Source organism: Equus caballus, chromosome 8, assembly GCF_041296265.1.
Source record: "Equus caballus isolate H_3958 breed thoroughbred chromosome 8, TB-T2T, whole genome shotgun sequence".
In the NCBI taxonomy this organism is placed as follows: Eukaryota; Metazoa; Chordata; class Mammalia; order Perissodactyla; family Equidae; genus Equus; species Equus caballus.
The window spans coordinates 47,058,777-47,077,770 of NC_091691.1; the positions used below are offsets into that span (position 1 = coordinate 47,058,777).

General features: G+C 48.9%; 1 protein-coding gene and 1 long non-coding RNA gene across 5 annotated transcripts in view; both read left to right on the top strand.

The window, feature by feature from the left end:
• Positions 1-2,911, top strand: part of TMEM241 (transmembrane protein 241) — a 121,246-nt gene extending 118,335 nt beyond the window's left edge. For all 4 annotated transcript variants that reach the window (XM_005612767.4, XM_070220724.1, XM_023647498.2 and 1 more), the window contains one exon: positions 55-2,911. In XM_005612767.4, the coding sequence (XP_005612824.1) occupies positions 55-115 (61 nt within the window). In that variant the 3' untranslated portion in view covers positions 116-2,911. The remainder of the gene's footprint in view (positions 1-54) is intronic.
• A 6,082-nt stretch (positions 2,912-8,993) lies between these two features.
• Positions 8,994-17,989, top strand: LOC138925373 (uncharacterized). Its single transcript, XR_011441438.1, has 2 exons — positions 8,994-9,156; positions 10,540-17,989. It is a non-coding gene; the product is annotated as an uncharacterized lncRNA (long non-coding RNA).
• The last annotated feature ends 1,005 nt before the right edge of the window (positions 17,990-18,994 follow it).

Below are 18,994 nucleotides of genomic sequence, written 5' to 3' on the forward strand. Positions count from 1 at the left end.
TGGTCCATCCTGGCTCGAGGGATGGGAAAGCTGACCTCTTCCCGTGTTTTGCAGCCTCCTGCTCGGCGGACTCGGAGAGGCCTTGTTGGTTTTCTCAGAGCGGAAGGGCAGCTAAAGACCATGCGACCTGCACGAAAGGAGCCTCCTGGGCTGCCCACCGGGAACACAGCCCCTGCGCTCCCAGCTCCCTCTCGGGGGTCAGGAGAGCAAGGACGTGAGCGCGGCCAGCGCTTCTCACTGCGACAGAGAGGACTTTCTGGGGTCTCGGGGCCGCTGCAGAGAATGGACTGTGCTGTGTCTCCCCACTCTGAGAGGTTCGCTCGGCGCTGCTGATGGTGCTGTTCCCGGTTGTGCAGAAAGAGACGCAGGATTTCCCCTGTAGGGGGTGCTGGCTCCGCCCACCGGGGTTGACAAGCCGCCTCCTCATTAACACCCTTCACCAAACCTGCTCTCACCACGTGGTAGGGGCCCAAGGTATTTTGTTGCATTTTTGTTTGTGTTTTTACATCTTTGGAGACTCTGGGGACGTCCTTTCTCAGCTCCCGGGCTGGCTGGCCGAGGGCCCGCACGAGCCACTGAGGAGCACAGGGCTTCCACGGGGCACGGGGGGAGGTGGCAGTTGCGTGGGAGTTCTGGGCCAAGTGGGAAGCCAGCAAGGGCACTGTTACTCCAGACTGAGTGCTGCAGGCTTTTTGTTTGTGTGTTGTGTTGAATTCTGCACACTCTTGTGCCCACCGCTGGTTGACTCGGTCCTAGAAATCACCAAGAGAGAGATGGGTTCTGAGCACTGCTGGACGTCCCCCCGGGCAGGGAAGAAGACAAAGCGCAGCACGTCTGTGTGCGCACAGCACACACATTTGTCTTCATACTCCTTCCAGCTTTTAATCCGTTTAGTTCCCTGATATCTCAGAGGAGATTTCCAACCATTGAACACTGAAGTATATTTTTCAGGCCGGGTTAAAAATTGGATTAAAACTCTAAACCTTGCACTATGGGAGTCAAAAGAAATGAATTTGCACGAAACGGTCATTCGATTCTGAACCCACAATGAGAATTTAAGAAAATAAGGTCTAACTCCAAATATTTCTGCTCATAATAGGTTTTTGAATACCTTACCACGCTGCCAGGCGTCAGTTTTGGTTGTTTTGGGAGGTAGGAGGTAATGAAGTCCGGTAAGACTTCTGTAGGCAGGCAGTCAGGCCCTGCGGTGTCGGACACCCACGTCCCTGAGAGAGAACGTCTTCAGCATCTGGGAAATGAGCCTTTGTGTTCTTGGCCCTGTGAAGAATAAGGTCAGCTCGGTCAGTGGCCATTCTTTCTGCATATTTTCTCCAACTTGTTGAAAAAGTCTGGCACTTGAGTACCTGAAATTCATTTCCTGTCGTTTCATGGTCTCTGCTTGTCGTTGAAGGTAGAGATGTTCTGAGTGACCTTCACACGTAGATAGTTTCGATTTGCTTTTGTTCTTCATCCGGGATGTTAAACTTTCTATAGACTGAGGATCAAATAGAAAATCTAGGTTTATAATTTTCCGTATTCTTTTACTTCCCCCAAACTCTCTATACAACTGAGGCCAGTTCTTTTCCATTTGTGGGAAGTGGCATCTGTCCAAATGTCACCTCGTGTGTGTCTTTCCAAGTGCCATTTAAGCAAATGGAGATTCCTGAGGCTGGAAAGAACAGTGTGCAGCTAACAAGCCCAGTCCCCTGTTTCCAGCAAGACTGACCTGAAAAACTTTTGCTGAAAAACTACAGACCATTTTTTTTAAAAAGAATCTCTGGAGGGGCCGGCCCAGTGGCGCAGCGGTTAAGTGCACATGTTCCACTTCGGTGGCCCAGGGTTCACCGGTTCGGATCCCGGGTGCAGACATGGCACTGTTTGGCACGCCATGCTGTGGTAGGCGTCCCACATATAAAGTAGAAGAAGATGGGCATGGATGTTAGCTCAGGGCCAGTCTTCCTCAGCAAAAAGAGGAGGATTGGCAGCACTTAGCTCAGGGCTAATCTTCCTCAAAAAAAAAAAAGAATCTCTAGGAAGGGTTTTTTGTTTTTGTATGTTTCATTTTTTTTAAATCCTATTCCAGAGTTCCCTTGTTTCTTAAATCTCAGGTCCTTCAGCTTCCACCTGTTCCGTCCATTTTCTTCAAGCTTCACCCACCACCTTTTATGCCCAAGTTCACACGCTCAGCTCTGAATGTGGGGCGAGCCCAGAGGTCTGCACATCGAGGGGCTGGCCCAGATCACAGCAGCCCCTTGAGCTCTCACTTTCCGTGGCGCTCAGGGCCCCAGAGCCCCGGGCGGGAACCTCCAGGTGACCCCAGCACTCCCTTTTACCCAAAATGGCCCGTTTGGTCATGTCCTGTCTGGGTCCTGGTTACCTTAGGCTTTGCTGGCCCCACATCAAAGCCAGAGTGTTTTGGTTTTTTTTTAAATTTTACAAATAAAGAATACACTTTCTGTCAAGAGAGGCCCAGTTCTATATGATTGTGTGTTATTACTAATCTACTACGGATACAAAGAAAAATAAACCATTTATTTTCTTGGTAATTTGCCTTCCTTTCTCTTCAACCCCAGCTAGAGAGTATTGCAGAAAAGGTTGCTATCCTTGGGGAGGGTGTTCTTACATCTTCTACCAACATCCAGGCCAGTTAGCTCTGAACAGAGCAGGGCTAGCCAGCTCCTTCTAGACGTGCACTGTCCACTAGGATAACCACAGTCACAGGAGGCTCCGGAGCTCTGAAATGAGATGGATGGGTCCAGATCCAGATGAGCTGGAAGCATAAGTCCACACCGATTTTGAAGATTTTGTATTAAAAAAAGGATGTGAAATATCTCATAATACTTTTTTCTTGATTTCAGGTTGAAATGATATTTTTGATACATTGGTTAAATAAAACATATTATCAAAATTTCTCCTGTTTCTTTATCCCTTTTTTAATGAGGCTACCAGAAAATTGTAGTTTCTGCATTTGGCTCGCCAGCGTTCCTGTTGGTCAGAGCCAGTCTAGAGCAGGTCGTCTGCACGGGACCCAGGGAAGTGGCAGAGGAGAGGGGTGTTGGCAGCAGCTGCTGGGGTTACCAACCCAGGAATAATATCTGAGACCATTAGTTACCGAGTGCTTCTTACATGCCACGCCCTGTGCTAGGTACTTTCTGTGCATCTTGTCATTTAGTCTTCTCAATCATGGGGCAGCAACTGTCTCCCCCATTTACCAATGAGCTTCAGAGAGATTCAGTAACTTTTCCAGGGCCACCCAGCTATGACCAAGTCCCAGGTCTTTCTGACTAAGCCCGTTCTTTTCATCTTCACCTTGGAGAGTTCTATTGAGAAGGAGATATGAAACCCCACATTTTACGGGGGATTGTCAGAAGTGCTTAGATGTGGATTCCTAACATCTGTGAGGTCATTTGTGACTTTCTCCCTGGAGGCAACCTTCCCTCCCTTTGCCAAAGGGCAAGGTCTGTGGCCTGAGTCCCAGCTGCCTTCCCAGCGTGTGCCAGCCCCTCCCACCACCTTTGCCCTTGGTTGTGTCTGAGATCCACCCTTTGTAGGGTTGGAGCAACCAGGAGCACCTTGGGAATCGTGCTGCTGTCACCTGAATGATGACTCTAAATGTCTCCAGAACAACCAGCCACTGTGGAATTCTCAGGCCCGGTTTCTCAGGGGTCAGCATGTTCAGATGGCTGAGCGCTTTGAAGGTTGAAGAAGCCTGGGTGACAGTGCCAGGAGAGGACACCCTTCTCTTCACCAGGTCCGCAGGCCCAAAAAAGAGTACAGTCAGGGCTCTGGATGAAAAACTAAGCATGTAAGAATACGATATATGGTTAGTGATGCTTGGAACATGGTATCTTTCTTGAGCAGTTGCCGTGGACAAAGAATTGGAAGAGAATATGGAATCAGCTGGAGGTTCAAGTGGTGGGGACTCTTTTGGGGTCAGTGTCCTTTGCTGCTTGTTCTGGGGAAAGCAAGTCAGAGGTATGAGGCTCTTGGGCTTCTCCTGCCACCACCCAGCATCCCTGGCTGCAGGCTCTGTCCCTCAGCCCAGCCCCGAGGGAGGCGGTGGTGGCTCTTTCCAGAGATGCCCCCACCACTACCCCAATGGTATTCACGCCCCAGTGTAGGTCCTGTCCCTTTCTCTTGAATCTGGGCTGGCTCTGTGACTTGCTTATTGCCAATGGAATGTGGTAGAAGCAAGGCTACACGACTTCCACGTCAAAAGCAGCCTTGCAGTGGCTGCCTTGGTCTTCTGGAACAGCCTCTGGGAGCCCTGAGCTGCTGTGTAGAAGTCCGACTACCTGAGGCTGCCGTGCTGGAGAGACCTGCTACAGGTGCTCCAGTAGACACTCGCCACCAAGCCCAGCCTGCTTGCCACCAGGCCACCGGACAGTGAGGGAAGCTGTTCTGGACCTTCTGCAATGGCCCATCTACCAGCTGAATGCTGTCAAGTGACCTCAGTCAGGGTCACGCAGGGCAGAAGGATCACCCAGCTGTGCAGTGCCTGCATGAACTCCTGACCACGAAACCATGAGACACGGTAAGTGTTTTAAGCCACTAAGTTTGGGGAAGATTTGTCACACGGTAATGGATGATACAGGAGAGGCTCTCGAGTTCTGTTCTTCTCAGGTGGATCCAACCTGAGCTCTTGTCCCAGGAGAACCAGTCCCTGCTGCAGCTGCCCCTCAGCCCCAGAGATGCCCTGGAGGAGGGCCCTGGCTGACTGTCCAGGGCTTGCCTGGACCCCCATTACAGGGCAGGATCTGTACCTTTGGGTCAAAGTATCTCATTTACTCATTCATTCATTCATTCAAAAGATACTGAGAGCCCCTGTGTGCCAGGCTGTGTTTTGGGCTCTGTGGAGATAACAATGAACAAGACAAGTTCCTCTGAAGCTTACTTTCTAGTGATAGAAACAGATAATAGACAAGTAGATAATAGAATTTCAGAGAGAGAGAGAGCTAAGTGCTTTTAAGAAAATAAAGCCAAGAAGGGAAATACAGACTCTTCTGAGCATCTGATAAAAAGTAAGGAATTTCTCTTCCAAAATGTACGGTATCACACACACACACACAATTTAGCATGTAATTGGGGGGAATTTATTCTCCCTGAAGTCCGTCTCTTGGATCTCTGGGGGCTATGGATTCCAGGTTAAGAACAACTGAGAGAGAACCGCTGTGGGGGACACAGGTGAAGTCAAGGATCCCCACAGGTGGAATGTGCCACCCCCTCACCAATGGTTCTGTGAGGAGGTGGTGTCAACCAGGTAACAAACTAGCCCTGTGCCTGTGCGATGCTCTCAGTCTGGTGCGCGAAAGATGTGCAAACTGGAAATGGACCTGGTGGTTAATCTCAAGGCCGTGCGCACATGACAGGTGCCTGAGGAAACCCTGCCAGCCGCATGGCCCAGCTCTGAGGCCCACTGGGGGCCATGCAGTGAAGTGTTGCTTCATGCAGCTTCTCACCTAGTCCTCACAAGGGGCCTCTGGTGGAGGAATCCTGTTGGGCTCGTTTGCAGAGAAGCCACAGAGAAGGTGAGTAACTTCCCTCTTGGTGGGGCTGGACGCTGGGAGGCAGGCTGGGCCAGCCCAGGGTGTGATTTGAAGGCTGGGATGGGAAATAACATTTGCAGGTGCCTGTGATGCTCCAGACAGGGTGCAGGTGGCTCCCACACATTATGTCATCTACTCTTCACAACCCTGAATGCCTTAGAGATGAGGCCTCTGAGGCCCTGACAGGACAGGAAACCTCCCCAACTCACCACTAGTAAGCCAAGATTCTAAAGCCGTTTTCACAGCCAGTCCGCCCTGGCCCCTCCTCATGTTATGGGTTGTCTATGGGCATTGCCCGCCCGCCGCACCGCCCCCAGATCACTGGGTCAGAACAAAGCAGAAGAGCCAAGCCCCACACTGGCCGCCCTTGCCTGGGCCGCATGCAGGCCACCTGCTGGGCAGCTCCCAGGCCCTCTGAACTGGGCAGCAAACCACGGGCAAGGCCGAGCCCATTCTGGAGCTTACACAAGGCTCTCTCTGTTCTGGAAGCAATTCAGAGACGGCAGCCATCCCGTGCTCCCCGGTGAAATGAGGGAGTGTTTGCTCCTGCTGTGAGCTGATTTTCGGTGGCCTGATCAGCAGCAGCTTGCTCTTAGTAAAACAAACAGCCTCATGTGAAAAAACCTTCGTCCAGTTACATCCAGGATCAACAGGGGAGGGGTCTGAAGGTACCGCACCCCACTCCACCCGCCCGGCTCCCCTCCCTTGGCTGCTGAGGGTGGAATCCCATTTAAACAATTGCCTGAGCCAGAAGGAACATTTGAGTCATTAATTTCCTGCTCGCTGTGAGAGAAGGCGCACGGAGCTGGCCCAGGCAAGGCCCTTGTGCCCATTTGTCTTCACACCGTCACTCTGAGTGAGACTCAGGGAGAGCCGTGGAGCCCTTGGAAATACGGGGACTTATTCTAGCCACGATTCCCAGGCCAGAGGATTGGCATGGCAAATGGACATTAAGGGGAGCTGTTTGGTGAGAAGCCCTCTAAGTCAGAGATAGAGCCCGAGGTTCTGTCCAGGGCTCTCTCAGCACCCTGCCCGGTGACTTCCATCATTCCCTCATTTGTCTCTTCATCCCTTCATTCATCACATCCATACCGAATGGCCGCTGGGGGCTAGTCTTTGTTACAGACGTCTCGGTTTTCTCCAGCAGAGCCAACCTGCTGGAGGTGAGGCCCAGCTCTTCAAATAAGTGAGGCTGTTGGCAGCTTCGGCATCCTGCAAGGGAAGCTGGAGGCTGTCCTTGAGGCAGAATCGCCCCTGTCCTGGCAGCAGCAGCTCTGGTGGCTTTCTATGTGGTTGTATACCCGAAGCAAATCCAGACTCCCTGCTCTCAGGGCAGCCCTGAGCCTGCAAGAGGACACACAGACCCAGATTCTTTAAAAAATAACGGCTTTGAGGCCGACCCGGTGGTGCAGCAGGTAAGTTCGCACGTTCCACTTTGGCGGCCCAGGGTTTGCCAGTTCGGATCCCAGGTGCAGACATGGCACCGCTTATCAAGCCATGCTGTGGGAGGCGTCCCACATATAAAGTAGAGGAAGATGGGCACGGATGTTAGCTCAGGGCCAGTCTTCCTCAGCAAAAAGAGGAGGATTGGAGGCAGAAGTTAGCTCAGGGCTAATCTTCCTCAAAAAAAAAAACTAAAAATAAAAATAAAAAATAACAGCTTTATTGAAATATAATTCACATGCTTTAAAGTGCACCCATTTAAAGTGTACAGTTTGGTGGTTTTGAGTATATTCACAAAGTATATTCACAAAATTCTGCAATCACCACTACCTAATTTTAGAGCATTTTCATCACCCCGAAAAGAAACCCCATACTCATTGTCATTCCTCCCTCCCCCGCTTCAGCTGACCTAGGCAATCCACCTTCTGTCTGTACATGTGCCTGTTCGGGAGCCTTCATACGAACAGGATCATGCAGTATGTGGCCCTTGTGTCAGACTCAGGTTTTAAGTAGTTCATGTACTTCTCTCAAAGGCTGCCTTCCGGAGTCATCTCTGCCTAGGGTTAAGGGGAAGAGATGGGGTGGGAGTTCTAAACCTGGGTCGTGGGAAAATTGGGGGTGGGAATAAGGGACCCCCCAGCACCTGGAGGGGCGTGGTCAACACCCTTCCAGAGCCCTGGTGGTCAGGTTTAAGGTTTTCCAGCCAATTGATCCTCAGGCCTTCAGTAAAGTGTGTTATGCATGACAGCCTGGTGTTGGCTGTGCTCTGGGGAATAAAGGGTCTGGGGCCTCCATTTGTGGTGAAGTCAGACAGGGGAGGGGGGAGGGGTCACCACTACCAGGCCAGGCTGCACCGCTTTAAGCTTTCAGCTCCCAGCACCTGTCCTCTTCTCACTGGGGGTCTTGAAGGTACAGCTGAGTCAAACCCGTACATTATATTTGTGTATGTGTCAACTGCTTATCATATCTACTCTAAGTAAAGCCCTCTCTCCTAGGTGGAAGGAGAAAACAAACACGGCTGTTAGAGGAGTTTGTGCTCTAACAGAACAGATTCATGCACCCGTGACATGAAGACGTGGACCAGAGCTGGACCCCTGTGAGTTGCCGTCTCAGGTTCCCAGACACAGCCTTGGTCTCACGGTGGAGACCTGTTTGTAACCTCACTCCTGGGTGTGGGGAACGGAAACAATGGTTGGAGGGTCTAGGAAAGCAGTCTGCCTGTGCTGGGCGTGGCTCCCACCTCTGCAGCTTTCGCCCACCCATCCCAGCTGCGGCCCTATCATGACCCGCATGCTCAAGTTCACCACGTCCGCCTCCCCAAGTGCAGCACTGGGGCTCTGAGGCACATCTCCAGGACCCCAGGACAGAGACGGCTAATTGCTTACCCAATAGACGTTTCTTATTCCTCCTCAGTGTGTTTGTTTGCTAGGGCTGCCGTAACAAAGGACCACAGGCTGTGTGTCAAACATCTCATAGTTCTGGAGGCTGGAAGTCTGAAACCAAGGTGTTGGCCAAGTTGATTCCTTCTGAGGGTTGAGAGGGAGAGATCTGTTCCAGGCCTCTGCTCCTTGTGTCTCTTCACATGGTCTCCCCTCTTATTCGTCTCAGTGTCCAAATTCCCCATTTTTATAAAGACAGCAGACGTATTGGATTAGGGCACACCCTAATGACCTCATTTTAACTTGATTATCTCTGTAAGGACCCTATCTCCAAATAAGGTCACATACTAAGGTACTGGGGGTAAGGACTCCAACATCTTTTTTGTGGGGGGACACAAGTCAAGCCATAACACTTAATAATAGAAATCAGTTTTATTTGAGGGGCTGTGTATACAGCTAACAGATACATTCCCAGCCTCCCTTGTAGCCCACGCAGCTATTTTGACTAGGTTCCAGCCAAGGAAATGTAAACAGCAGTCAATGGCTAAGACTTCGGGGACAGTTCCTTAAAAGAGCTCAGATAGGTAGATCTTCTGCCTTCCTCTTGCTTCTTGCCTAGATTGAGGACATGTTAGCTGGAGTTCTAGCATCCCTCTTGAGACCTGAGACAACCTCAAAGTTGGAAGCTGTGGTCTTAGGAGAGTGGAGCAGAAGCTAGAAGGAGCCGGGGTCTCTGATGAGACAGTGGGGCCACCATGCCAGCCACGGGCTACCCACCTCCAACTACTGTAAGTGAGGGAAAATAATAAAGTTCTCCTTTGATATTTATAGTGTCTATTACTAGCAGCCAAAGGCAACCCTACGAGAAACAGCCTCCAAGGAGCCAGTATGGTGCAGTGGGAGAGGCATGTACTAATAGTTTGCCATGAGACAGACCTGATTGAGCGCCCTTCCTGTGTCCTGTTTATACACGCAGTTGTCCCTCAGCATAGAAATGACCTTTCTACTTGTCTGCCCTCCCCTCTGCATCGTAAGCTCTTTAAAGGCAGGGTCCATGTCTGTTATATCTTCATTTTCTCCATGCCTTGCACAGAGCCTGCACATACAAGGTGTTCAGTGAGTGTTGACCTGAATGGATTTTAAATTCTCTACCCTGACCAGGTCTGTGGTCTTGGACTCCTGAGTCTTAATTTCTTTAACAATAAAAATGGGAGTTATAATACCTGGCCTGTTTTAAAGACAAAGCATGATGAAATGTATAGCATTTAGCACAATGCCTAGCACATGTTGGATGCCCAAGGAATGGTGGCCATTATTAGTATTATGACTACATTTTCTATAAAATTCCTGTTCTAGTCCTGGTGTGACGCTCTACTTACTTCTGACGACCAGACTTTTGTTTTTTCTAAGACCAAGTCTCTGACTTACACATTGTGTTCATTAGGTTCCCATCTTATTTTCTTTGCCTTCTTTTGGCCTTGAGAACCTCATCAGTACATGAGTCCCTAGGTTGTCTGCATTCCAATTCTGGCACCTTCCAGTGCAGTTAAGCATTCCATGCTCAGCCAGTTTACCAGCTAAGTCAGGACACAGAGAGGGTGGGGGTCTTTACATTCTGCCATAGGGTCTTGGTGAGTGGAAGAGGGTCTTCCCAAGAAGAGAGTAAGGATCAGTTACAAAGATGGCCCCAGTGTTCTGCCCTTCCTGGGCCCGTGGCATTTGCAATGTGATGGAGCCATTTCCCCATTGTTTGGATCTAGGTCAGCCTTGTATCTTGTTTTGGCTAATAAATGTGGTGGAAGTGACACTGCCAATTTTGAGCTAAGGCCTTAAGAAGCCTTGTACGCATCTCCTTCCTTGCTTTCTTGGACTTCTCCTCTGAGCCCTCTTCTTGACTAGCCCTTGTCCTTGGCTGCTCAGCAAGAATCCTGCCAAGCCAGTTTAGCAAGAATCCCCCCAACCCTTGATACCTAACCAAGTTCCTCTTGGTATTTTTCCATCCACTGACTCCCTCATCCTGCCCATTGGCTATAAATTTCCAGTTCCCTCTGTTGTATTCAGAGTTGAGTTCACTCTCTGTCCCCTATTACAATAGTCTTGACCTCTATTGCAATAGTCTTGAGCAGAGTTTTCCTTGCCTGTTTAACTATGTCTGGTGCACGTTTTGACAGCTTCCGCCATGAGAAGAAGCCTGGACTAGCCTGCTGAGGATGAGAGACCGACCACATAGAGCAGAGTAAGTGCTCCCAGCTGAGGCCATCCTAGACCAGCCCACTCTCAAGTGACTGCAGACACATAAGTAAGGTTGGTCGAGATCAGCTGAGCTCGGCTTAGGTCAGCAGAACTGCCCAGCCGACCCCAAGGCTCATGAGAAATAATAAATATCTGTTAGTTTACAGCACTATGATTTGGGGTGGTTTGATCTGCAGCACTATTGTGTCAATAGATGACAGGTACAGAGAAGAAGAAAAGGTCTGACAAGCAGAGCAGAAGGACCTTTTCAAAGACCCCGTGCCCTGAGCTCCTTGGGTCCTGCAGGGCCCATGTTTTATGGTTCTCATGGTATCAGTGAGGGAGAGCACTATCTCTTTGGCTGCCTCCCGGAAAAGAGGAGGTAAGGAATGGAGCCGCGGCTGACTGTGTGGGTCCCGCAGTCACCAGGCAGCAACCAAGAGGCGAGGGAGGGATGGCGCATTCGGCAGAAAGACTGGCTGGTACTGAGGTTGCCTTAGCGGTAGGTGCCAGCTGGGGAACAATTAAGTCCTATTTTCCAAATCACTTCAAGTGAACACACTGGGAGCGAGCTATTAACAGCAGGCTGAAGAGCTCTGAAATATCAGCACCACAGCACGCTGCACTCTGGAGTCCCCGGCTGGAATGTTCTCCTCCGCAGTCCGGGCCCCACCCTGCCCTGGACCTTTTGTTCTCCCACACAGCTTCTCTTGCCCCCTCAGCCCTTTCTTTGTTTATTTAATTGTGGTAAAATACATCTAACATGCAATTTACCACTTTAACCATTTTTAAGTGTACAGTTCAGTGGCATTAAGTGCACTCACAATGTTGTACAACCATCACCACTATCTATTTCTGGAACTTTTTCATCATCCCAAATGAAAACTCTGCACCCATTGGACAATAACTCCCCATTCCTTCCTCTCTCCGGCCCCCGGATCTGCCTATTCTAGGCACCTTATATAGTTGAAAGCATATATTTGTCCTTTCGTGTCTCTCAGCCCTTTATTCTTACCAAAACTTTTGTTTTTAGACATCTGAAAAGCAACCGACCAGAGATATGCAGTTTCTTTAAAACCCACCCGCCTTCCTTTGATCCCCTGGAAGAGGTGGACTTCCTGACCTTGGCCTTGGGGTATGGATGTCCCTGTCCCCATCAAATCTCCAAACAAAACAGAACAAATTCCCCTTCCTGACCAAGTTCTCGAACAGAGGCTGTGAGGACACCCCCACCCTGCATTTTCCTTTCTGCCTTTTGAGTCCAGCTGTTCTGGCTACGCATTCCGCACTACCAGCTTGCTCCAGCTCCCGTTGGATGGGGACGCCGTGGTGCACTGAGGTCACCATGGGCCTCAGGTCTGTCTCATCAACCCCTAGAGGATGGGGGTCATATTCCTGGAATAGCTCCAAGAAGCCCCACCCAGTTTTAGGTCAAAAGCTTGACAAATAAGTATTGTTTCAACAGCAGAGGCCCTGGCTTGAGGTAAGTTGGAATCAGACCAGTCCTGTGGGGCCAGAACAATCTGGTGGAGCCTGAGGTCTGCAGGCAGCCTGTTTGCACAGTTGATGAGGTAAAGGAGATGATGAGGAGAATGCACAATATTGCTAAGTTTCCATTCACTATTGCCCTCCCGTACCCTACACATACTTACACATACACACACATACACTTGTTCACATACACACTCTCTCACACACTCACACACTTGCTCTCTTACACACTCACACTCACACACCTGCCCCAGGGACTCATGGTTTTAAGGCCGGGGGTGAGAGGGCTGCTCCAGGCATAAGTCAAAGAAGGTTTTCAAGAGGCCCTTGGGGGCCGTGAGGTGTGGGATCAAAGGTGAAACTGAGAGGGAGAGAGGCGTTTTTCCTCTCACTTGTTTGATTTTCCTCTCACTTCTTTGAGCACACAGCGCTGCCCTGGCCCTTTGGCACACTGGGGATGGCACCTTGGGGCCAGTGGGTGGGGAAGCAGTGGCCCTTGAGGGGGGGAGGGCACCTCAAAGATGCTTCAGAGACTGTAGATACCCAAGGGGATGGGGGAAGTGCGTGGGGAGAAGGGGAAGTGGCAGAGAGGGGAGGACTGTGGCTTGTCCTCAGGTGTGGGACGCCCCTGGGGACTCTCAGGTTGCCTTTGATCAACTTTGCCCCCAGCGGGAGCACCAGACAGTGAATTCCACCCTGTCCTAAGGCATGGAATTTGTTTTCATTGTGTGGCAAAGGTGATTCTTTATCAAGAATTCCTTACCTCCGTTTCCTCCATGGTCTTTCCTAGTTCACTCGGGTCAGGCAGGTCCACAACTCTCCTGGGGTGGGCACAGCCTGGGCTCATGGCTCTGGGCTGGAGGTAAGGAACCCGCTGAGTCCCCGTTCTCCTGTCTTTAAAATGGGAAAGGTAGTTTAAACCCCTCATAGGTTTGTGGAAATAATTGCATGGGAAAAAGTTATATATATGTGCATGATATGTGTGTGCGTGTGTATATATTCATACATATATATATATGTATGTACGTATGTCTGTGTATGTATAACTTATATAGACCATATATGTATGTATGGTGCCTAGCTCAGGACCCAGCACATAATAAGCCATAAATGTTACTGCTATCCTTAGTATCGTCCAGGATGGCTTTCCACAGTGGTTGGCTTTCTGCATCAAGAGACTTCAGGAGTCCAAGTAAAGGGAATGTGACCTAGCGGTAAAGTGACTTTAAAATCTATTAGCACTTACATACCCAAGTGAGTGTGGAGCATGCAGTCACCCCAGAAGTGCTCATTCCTTCATTCAGGAAGTCACAGAACAGGGCAGATTGCATTCTCTGGATGTTCCTGAGCACCAATCTCAAACGGCTCTCAGTATTTATGGAAATGATAATTTCTCAGGCCGGTTCACTTTGCCAATCTCCACAACTATTCCAAACACTTTTCTCTCTCTTCAAGCCCTTTCCCCTTTTATCTCCCATTTAGATGGGCTTCGCCTCTTAAAGAGAAAATAGATGCTGTCAGATGAGAACTCCTTCTCCTTCCCAGTCTCATACGTATGAACCTGCTCGTGTTGGCACTCCTGTCCCTTCTCTTTACAATTGAGGAGTACTTCCTCTCCAATTTATCGTGAATCCTTCTACTGATGCTTATTTTGATTCCAGCTCCTCCTGCCTTCTCAGGAACCTGACCACATCTCTCTTCTGCTTATTTGACCTTTCCCTCTCAACTGGCTTTGAGTACCCTCAAGTCTTTCCCATTTACCAACTACAGCAAAGCAAAACCAAAAAATGCCAAACTTGACTTCTTTCTTGATCCATGTTGTCATAAGCTGGCTCCCCACATATTCCCAGCACCCCTATTGATGAGACAAAGCCGAGCGCGTTGGGGCTCATCGCAGCAGGTGGTGGGGAGAACAGCAAAGCTTGGTATTCAGAGAGGGGAAGACAAGGTCAGAGTTCACCCAGAATTGGAGGTTTGGTTAGAGGTGGGTCTTTCAGTGTGGGGATTGAGGCTGGAGTAACAATCATGATACCACAGTCCAGGATTGGCAGAGATAGCAAAGTGAGAGATTCAAAGAATCTTCAGGTACAAACTGTAGATGTTTTTCATTGAAGAGTTGATGGGTCTTTGGGGAAGTTTCTGTAGCAAACAATTGCACTATTTGCTTGGGAGGACAGTCCCAAAAGAGAAAAGAAATGCTAATATAGACAGTGGGAGAGAAGGGCGTGCTACTGTGGGCAGTAAGGTGTGGTTTCACTTCTCTATGTCCAGGCTGAGTGCGGGGGTTAGAAGGTTTTGGTTCTCAGCTTCGAGCTTCTGACCCAGCTCCTTCCTCCCCTTCACCACTAAACAACTCAAAATAATTTCTCTGCTTGCTGACCTCATTTCCTCTCCTCCTACTCATTCCTCAGCCCTCCAACCTGACTTCGGGCTCTTTCTAAAACAGTGTTCATTAAGGTCCTCCATGGCGTCCCTGTCTTTAAATCCAGTTGAAACTTTTCAGGCCTCATCTCACATGGCCTCTCAGGGCTGTCAGTCTCTAGCTCCTTGGCATCCATGACCCCACACTCTCCCAGTTGTCCCACTGCCTGTATCATCACTTTCTCTTTCTCTTCTTTGCAGACTCGTTCTATTCCATCCTGTTATTAAGTATTATTGTCTCACCAGACTTGGTCCTAAGACTTCTCCCCTTTCCCTTCATACCTTCTCCTGTGGCAGTGCCATGTATTCTCATAGCTTTAGCTACCACCTCTGCACAGATACTTTATAAATTTATGTCTCCAGCCCAACCTTTTTTTGGAGCTCTGGACCCACATATACAAAAGTCTATATGACGTCTCCTCTGAATGTCTTCAAGGCATTTCAAGTCAAGATTTCTGTAGAAGATAAGGCAACGTTAGCACTGTGAGAAACAAACCCCCAAATCTCAAGGGCTTAACACATTTAAAGGTTATTTCTCACTGATCTAAGAGTGCAAAGTGTGAGTTCCTGATCAGCTGGTTGTTTCTCTCCACATGGTGAATGAAAGGTCCAGGCTCCTTCCATCTTGTGGCTCTGCCGCCTCCTATGTCTTCAGAGTCCTCTGCATTTATCCAGTGGAGAGTGTAGGGGAGGAAAGAAAGACTTTCCTTCAACCACCCCTGGCTTCAATAGCTCAGTCTATGAAATAAACTGACAACAGGCCAATTAACAGGAGAAAAAGTATACAAATTTATTAATTTTTAATATTATGTACATGGGGAATTACAGGAAAAAAAGTGAATACCAAAAAAATAAATATGGTGAGAATTGAGAGCTTATATATTATTAGGGGAAGGGGAGGGGAGATGCAGGCAACTTAGGAGAGAGTTAATGAATTTTAGGAAAAGAATAGATGTGAAGTGTGACAGTTTGTGACAGTTTGTCTGGGTGTAGAGTTGGTTTCTAGTCTTCTGTGTTAGGGTCAATCTTCCCTGGTTGATGAAACTCCTGGGGCCGGGGTGGGGGTGCGGGGCAGCCTGGTTAATGACAATTGAGTTCCTTTTAGAGGATCTGTCTTTAGGCAGATAAGAGGAGTTCAGAGACAGCCTCTCCCTGCGTTTGCTATTTTCAAGTGCCTTCAGCTCAAAATAATCAACATACCAAAGCAGCATATTTTGGGGCTGCATGTCCAGAAATCCTTCAATAGGAAAAAGGAGAGTATAGAAGCTACACCTGGTTTTTAAAAGCTTTGGCCTGGGAGATGACACACATCACTTCTACTCATGTTCCATTGACAAAAAAAACCCCAAACAAACCAGTCTAGGGTTGAATTGGCACTCCCCCAACCCTCCAATAAACAGATGTGTTTAAGTCCTAATTGCAAGTATCTATGAATGTGACCTTATTTGGAAATAGGGTCTTTGTAGATGTGATCAGGTTAAGATGAGATCATATTGGATTAGGGTGGGCCCTAATCACATGATTGGTGTCCTTATAAGATGAAGGAAATTTGGGCACACAGATACACACAGGGAGAAGATGTCCATGTGAAGACACAGAGACGCAGGGAGAATGCTATGTGAAGACAGAGCAGAGACTAGAGTGGTCCATCTACAAGCCAAGGAACACCAAGAATTGCCAGCAACCACCAGAAGCTTGGAGTGAAATGTGGAATAAGTTCGCTCTCAGAGCCTCCAGTAGGAACTAACCTTGACTGTGGACTTCTAATCTCCAGAACTATGAGAGAATAAATTTATGTTGTTTGAGTCACTCGGTTTGTGGTACTTTGTTACAGCAGCCGCAGGAAATTAATACACTTGGCCACACCTGGATGCAAGAGGAAATGTAGTCCCACGTTCCAGTGAAAACTCCATACTGTGATGGTTAGTTTTGTATGCCAGCTGGACAGGGCCATAAGGCGCCCAGATATTTGACTAAAACATAATTCTGGGCATGTCTGTGAGATGTTTCTGGATGAGATTAACATCTGAAGTAGCAGACTGAGTAAATCATATGGCCCTCCCTGATTTGTGTGTGGGGGTCTCATCCAATCAGTTGAAGACCTGAACAGAATGAAAAGGCTAAGTAAGAGGAAACTTCTCCTGCCTGACTGAGCTGGAACATTGCTCTTTTCCTGCCTTCAGACTCAAATTCAGACATCTGCTCCTCTTGGGTCTTGAGCCTGCTGGGTTTCAGACTAGAACTTACACCTTCAACTCTCCTGGTTCTCAGGCCTTTGAACTTGGACTAAAAATATACCATCAGCTCTCCTGGCTCTCCAGCTTACCAACTGCAGATCTGGGGACTTCTTAGCCTCCATGGTCATGTGAGCTAATTCCTTATAATACCAATTATCTATCTATCTATCTTTCTATCTATCCATCCATCCTTCCTACTGGCTTTGTTTCTCTGGAGAGCCCTGACTAATACACTGACCCTGCTATCTCTCTGGTCTCATCCAGAACCACACCCCACACTCCCTCCTGATGTTGGGCTTTTGCATATGCTCTCACCCTAGAAGAGCTCTTCCCTCCCCTCTTGCTCAATTAACTGCTATTTATTCTTCTTATCTCTGCTCAAGCATCACTTCCTCTTCCCTAATTTCTTTGTCCTGGTCAAAGCCCTCAACCATATGTTCATCGACACACCATGAACCCTCCTCTGTAGGACTTGTCAAAGTTATGCTGCTCTTTGACTATCTGTCTTCTCTGCTAGCCTGTGAGCTCCAGGAAGATGGTTACCATGTCTATTTCCTCACTACCATTCCCCCAGCATTCAGCACAGTGCCTGGCCAAAGGAATGTGTGGATTGAGTTTAGCAGCCATTTTTTGGGAGCGTCTACTTTGGGACATGCCAGGCATGAGCCACAGCTGTGAAAATCCCTGTCCTGGGTTGGTGATGAGGGAAGAGAAAGAGAAGGAATAGGTGGCTTCCATGCAGGGTTCTCTCTACAGGAACCTGTAACCTCCACAGCAAGGGGAGCCACTCAGGATAGAGGCCCAGGGAGGCTGGAAGCAAGTCAAGAAGGATGCCATACAATCGCTCCATGGACATTGACATCACTCAGAGCATCACTGGAACAAATCTGAAATTACTCACTTTCTCTCTTTGAGGCTAGCAATGGACTGAATGCTGTGTCCTCCCCAAAATTCACACGTTGAAAGCCTAATCCCCAGTGTGACGGTATTTGGTGATGGGGCCTTTGGAAGGTGATGAGTTCATGAGGGTGGAGCCCTCATGATGGGATTAGTACCCTCATAAGAAGAGACGCAAGAGAGCTTGTCACCTCTCTTTGCTCTCTGCCACATGAGGGCACAATGAAAAGACGGCCATTTGTAAACCAGAAAAGAGAGCCCTCACCTGTCACAGATCTGCTGGCGCCTTGATCTTGGACTTCCCAGCCTCCCCAACTGTGAGAAATAAATGTTCATTGTTTAAGCCACTCAGCCTGCGGTATTTTTGTCATAGCAGCCCAAGTAGACTAAGACAAGGCTGGATTTCATTCTTCGAAAATGTCAGAAGTCATTTGGTGCCAGTAGTGACTGAGCAGGGGATGGCTCCGAGTGATAGTGTTTCGTGTCAAACCTGGGGTGAAGGTGCGTCTTAATGAGACAGATTCCTTATCCTGTGTGTGAACTGGCTCTCGATGCCAGACCCAGAAGACGAATGCCCTGCATGCTTTAGGCCGTGGACTAGAGCTAACAGCTGACTCGTCCTGAGTGTGTGCTGTGTCAGGCATAGCGTGCATACTTTATATTCATTATCTTGTGTGACCCTCACAACCTCCCGACACAAAGGACCCGGAGTCAACCCCATTTACAGCTAAGGTCTGAAGTTCGGGAGAGTTTCATAGCTGGCCCAAGCTCACTTGGCTAGTGAGGGGCAAAGCGCACCTGCTGTGAGAAGAACTCAGAACTCTGACATCAGAGCCTTTCTTTGAACTGCTCTTGTGTGTTGCCTCCAGAGTGACTGCTTGGGAGGGCAGTGATTGTTTATATAAGGCTTAGAATCATTGTTAAAACAATAGCCTCATTATATTTCATAGGGGAGATAAACCATGTGAAAGTGCTATGCTATTTATCACTACAGTAATATCATGTACACACTCCCACCCCTGATAACGGAAGGGAAACGTGCCCTCCAGCCCCTTACCACTAAAAATGTGGCTTGTGGACCAGCAGCACTGGCTCCCTAGGGTCTCAGTGCCCCCCTAGACCTACAGACTCAGCGTCTGCACTTGAATAAGCTCATATGCACGCTAAAGGTTGAGAAGCCCTCCCGGCCTCCGAACCTTTGACTGCCTTCCACCTATGGCTTATTACGGCCCCTCAACACTCTCACGGCCATGACTCTCAAACTTCTAAATGTAGAAGAATCACCTGGGAACGTGTGGCAAATGTGGATTCCTAGATCTCACCTTCAGAGATTCTAGAATTCCCAGGG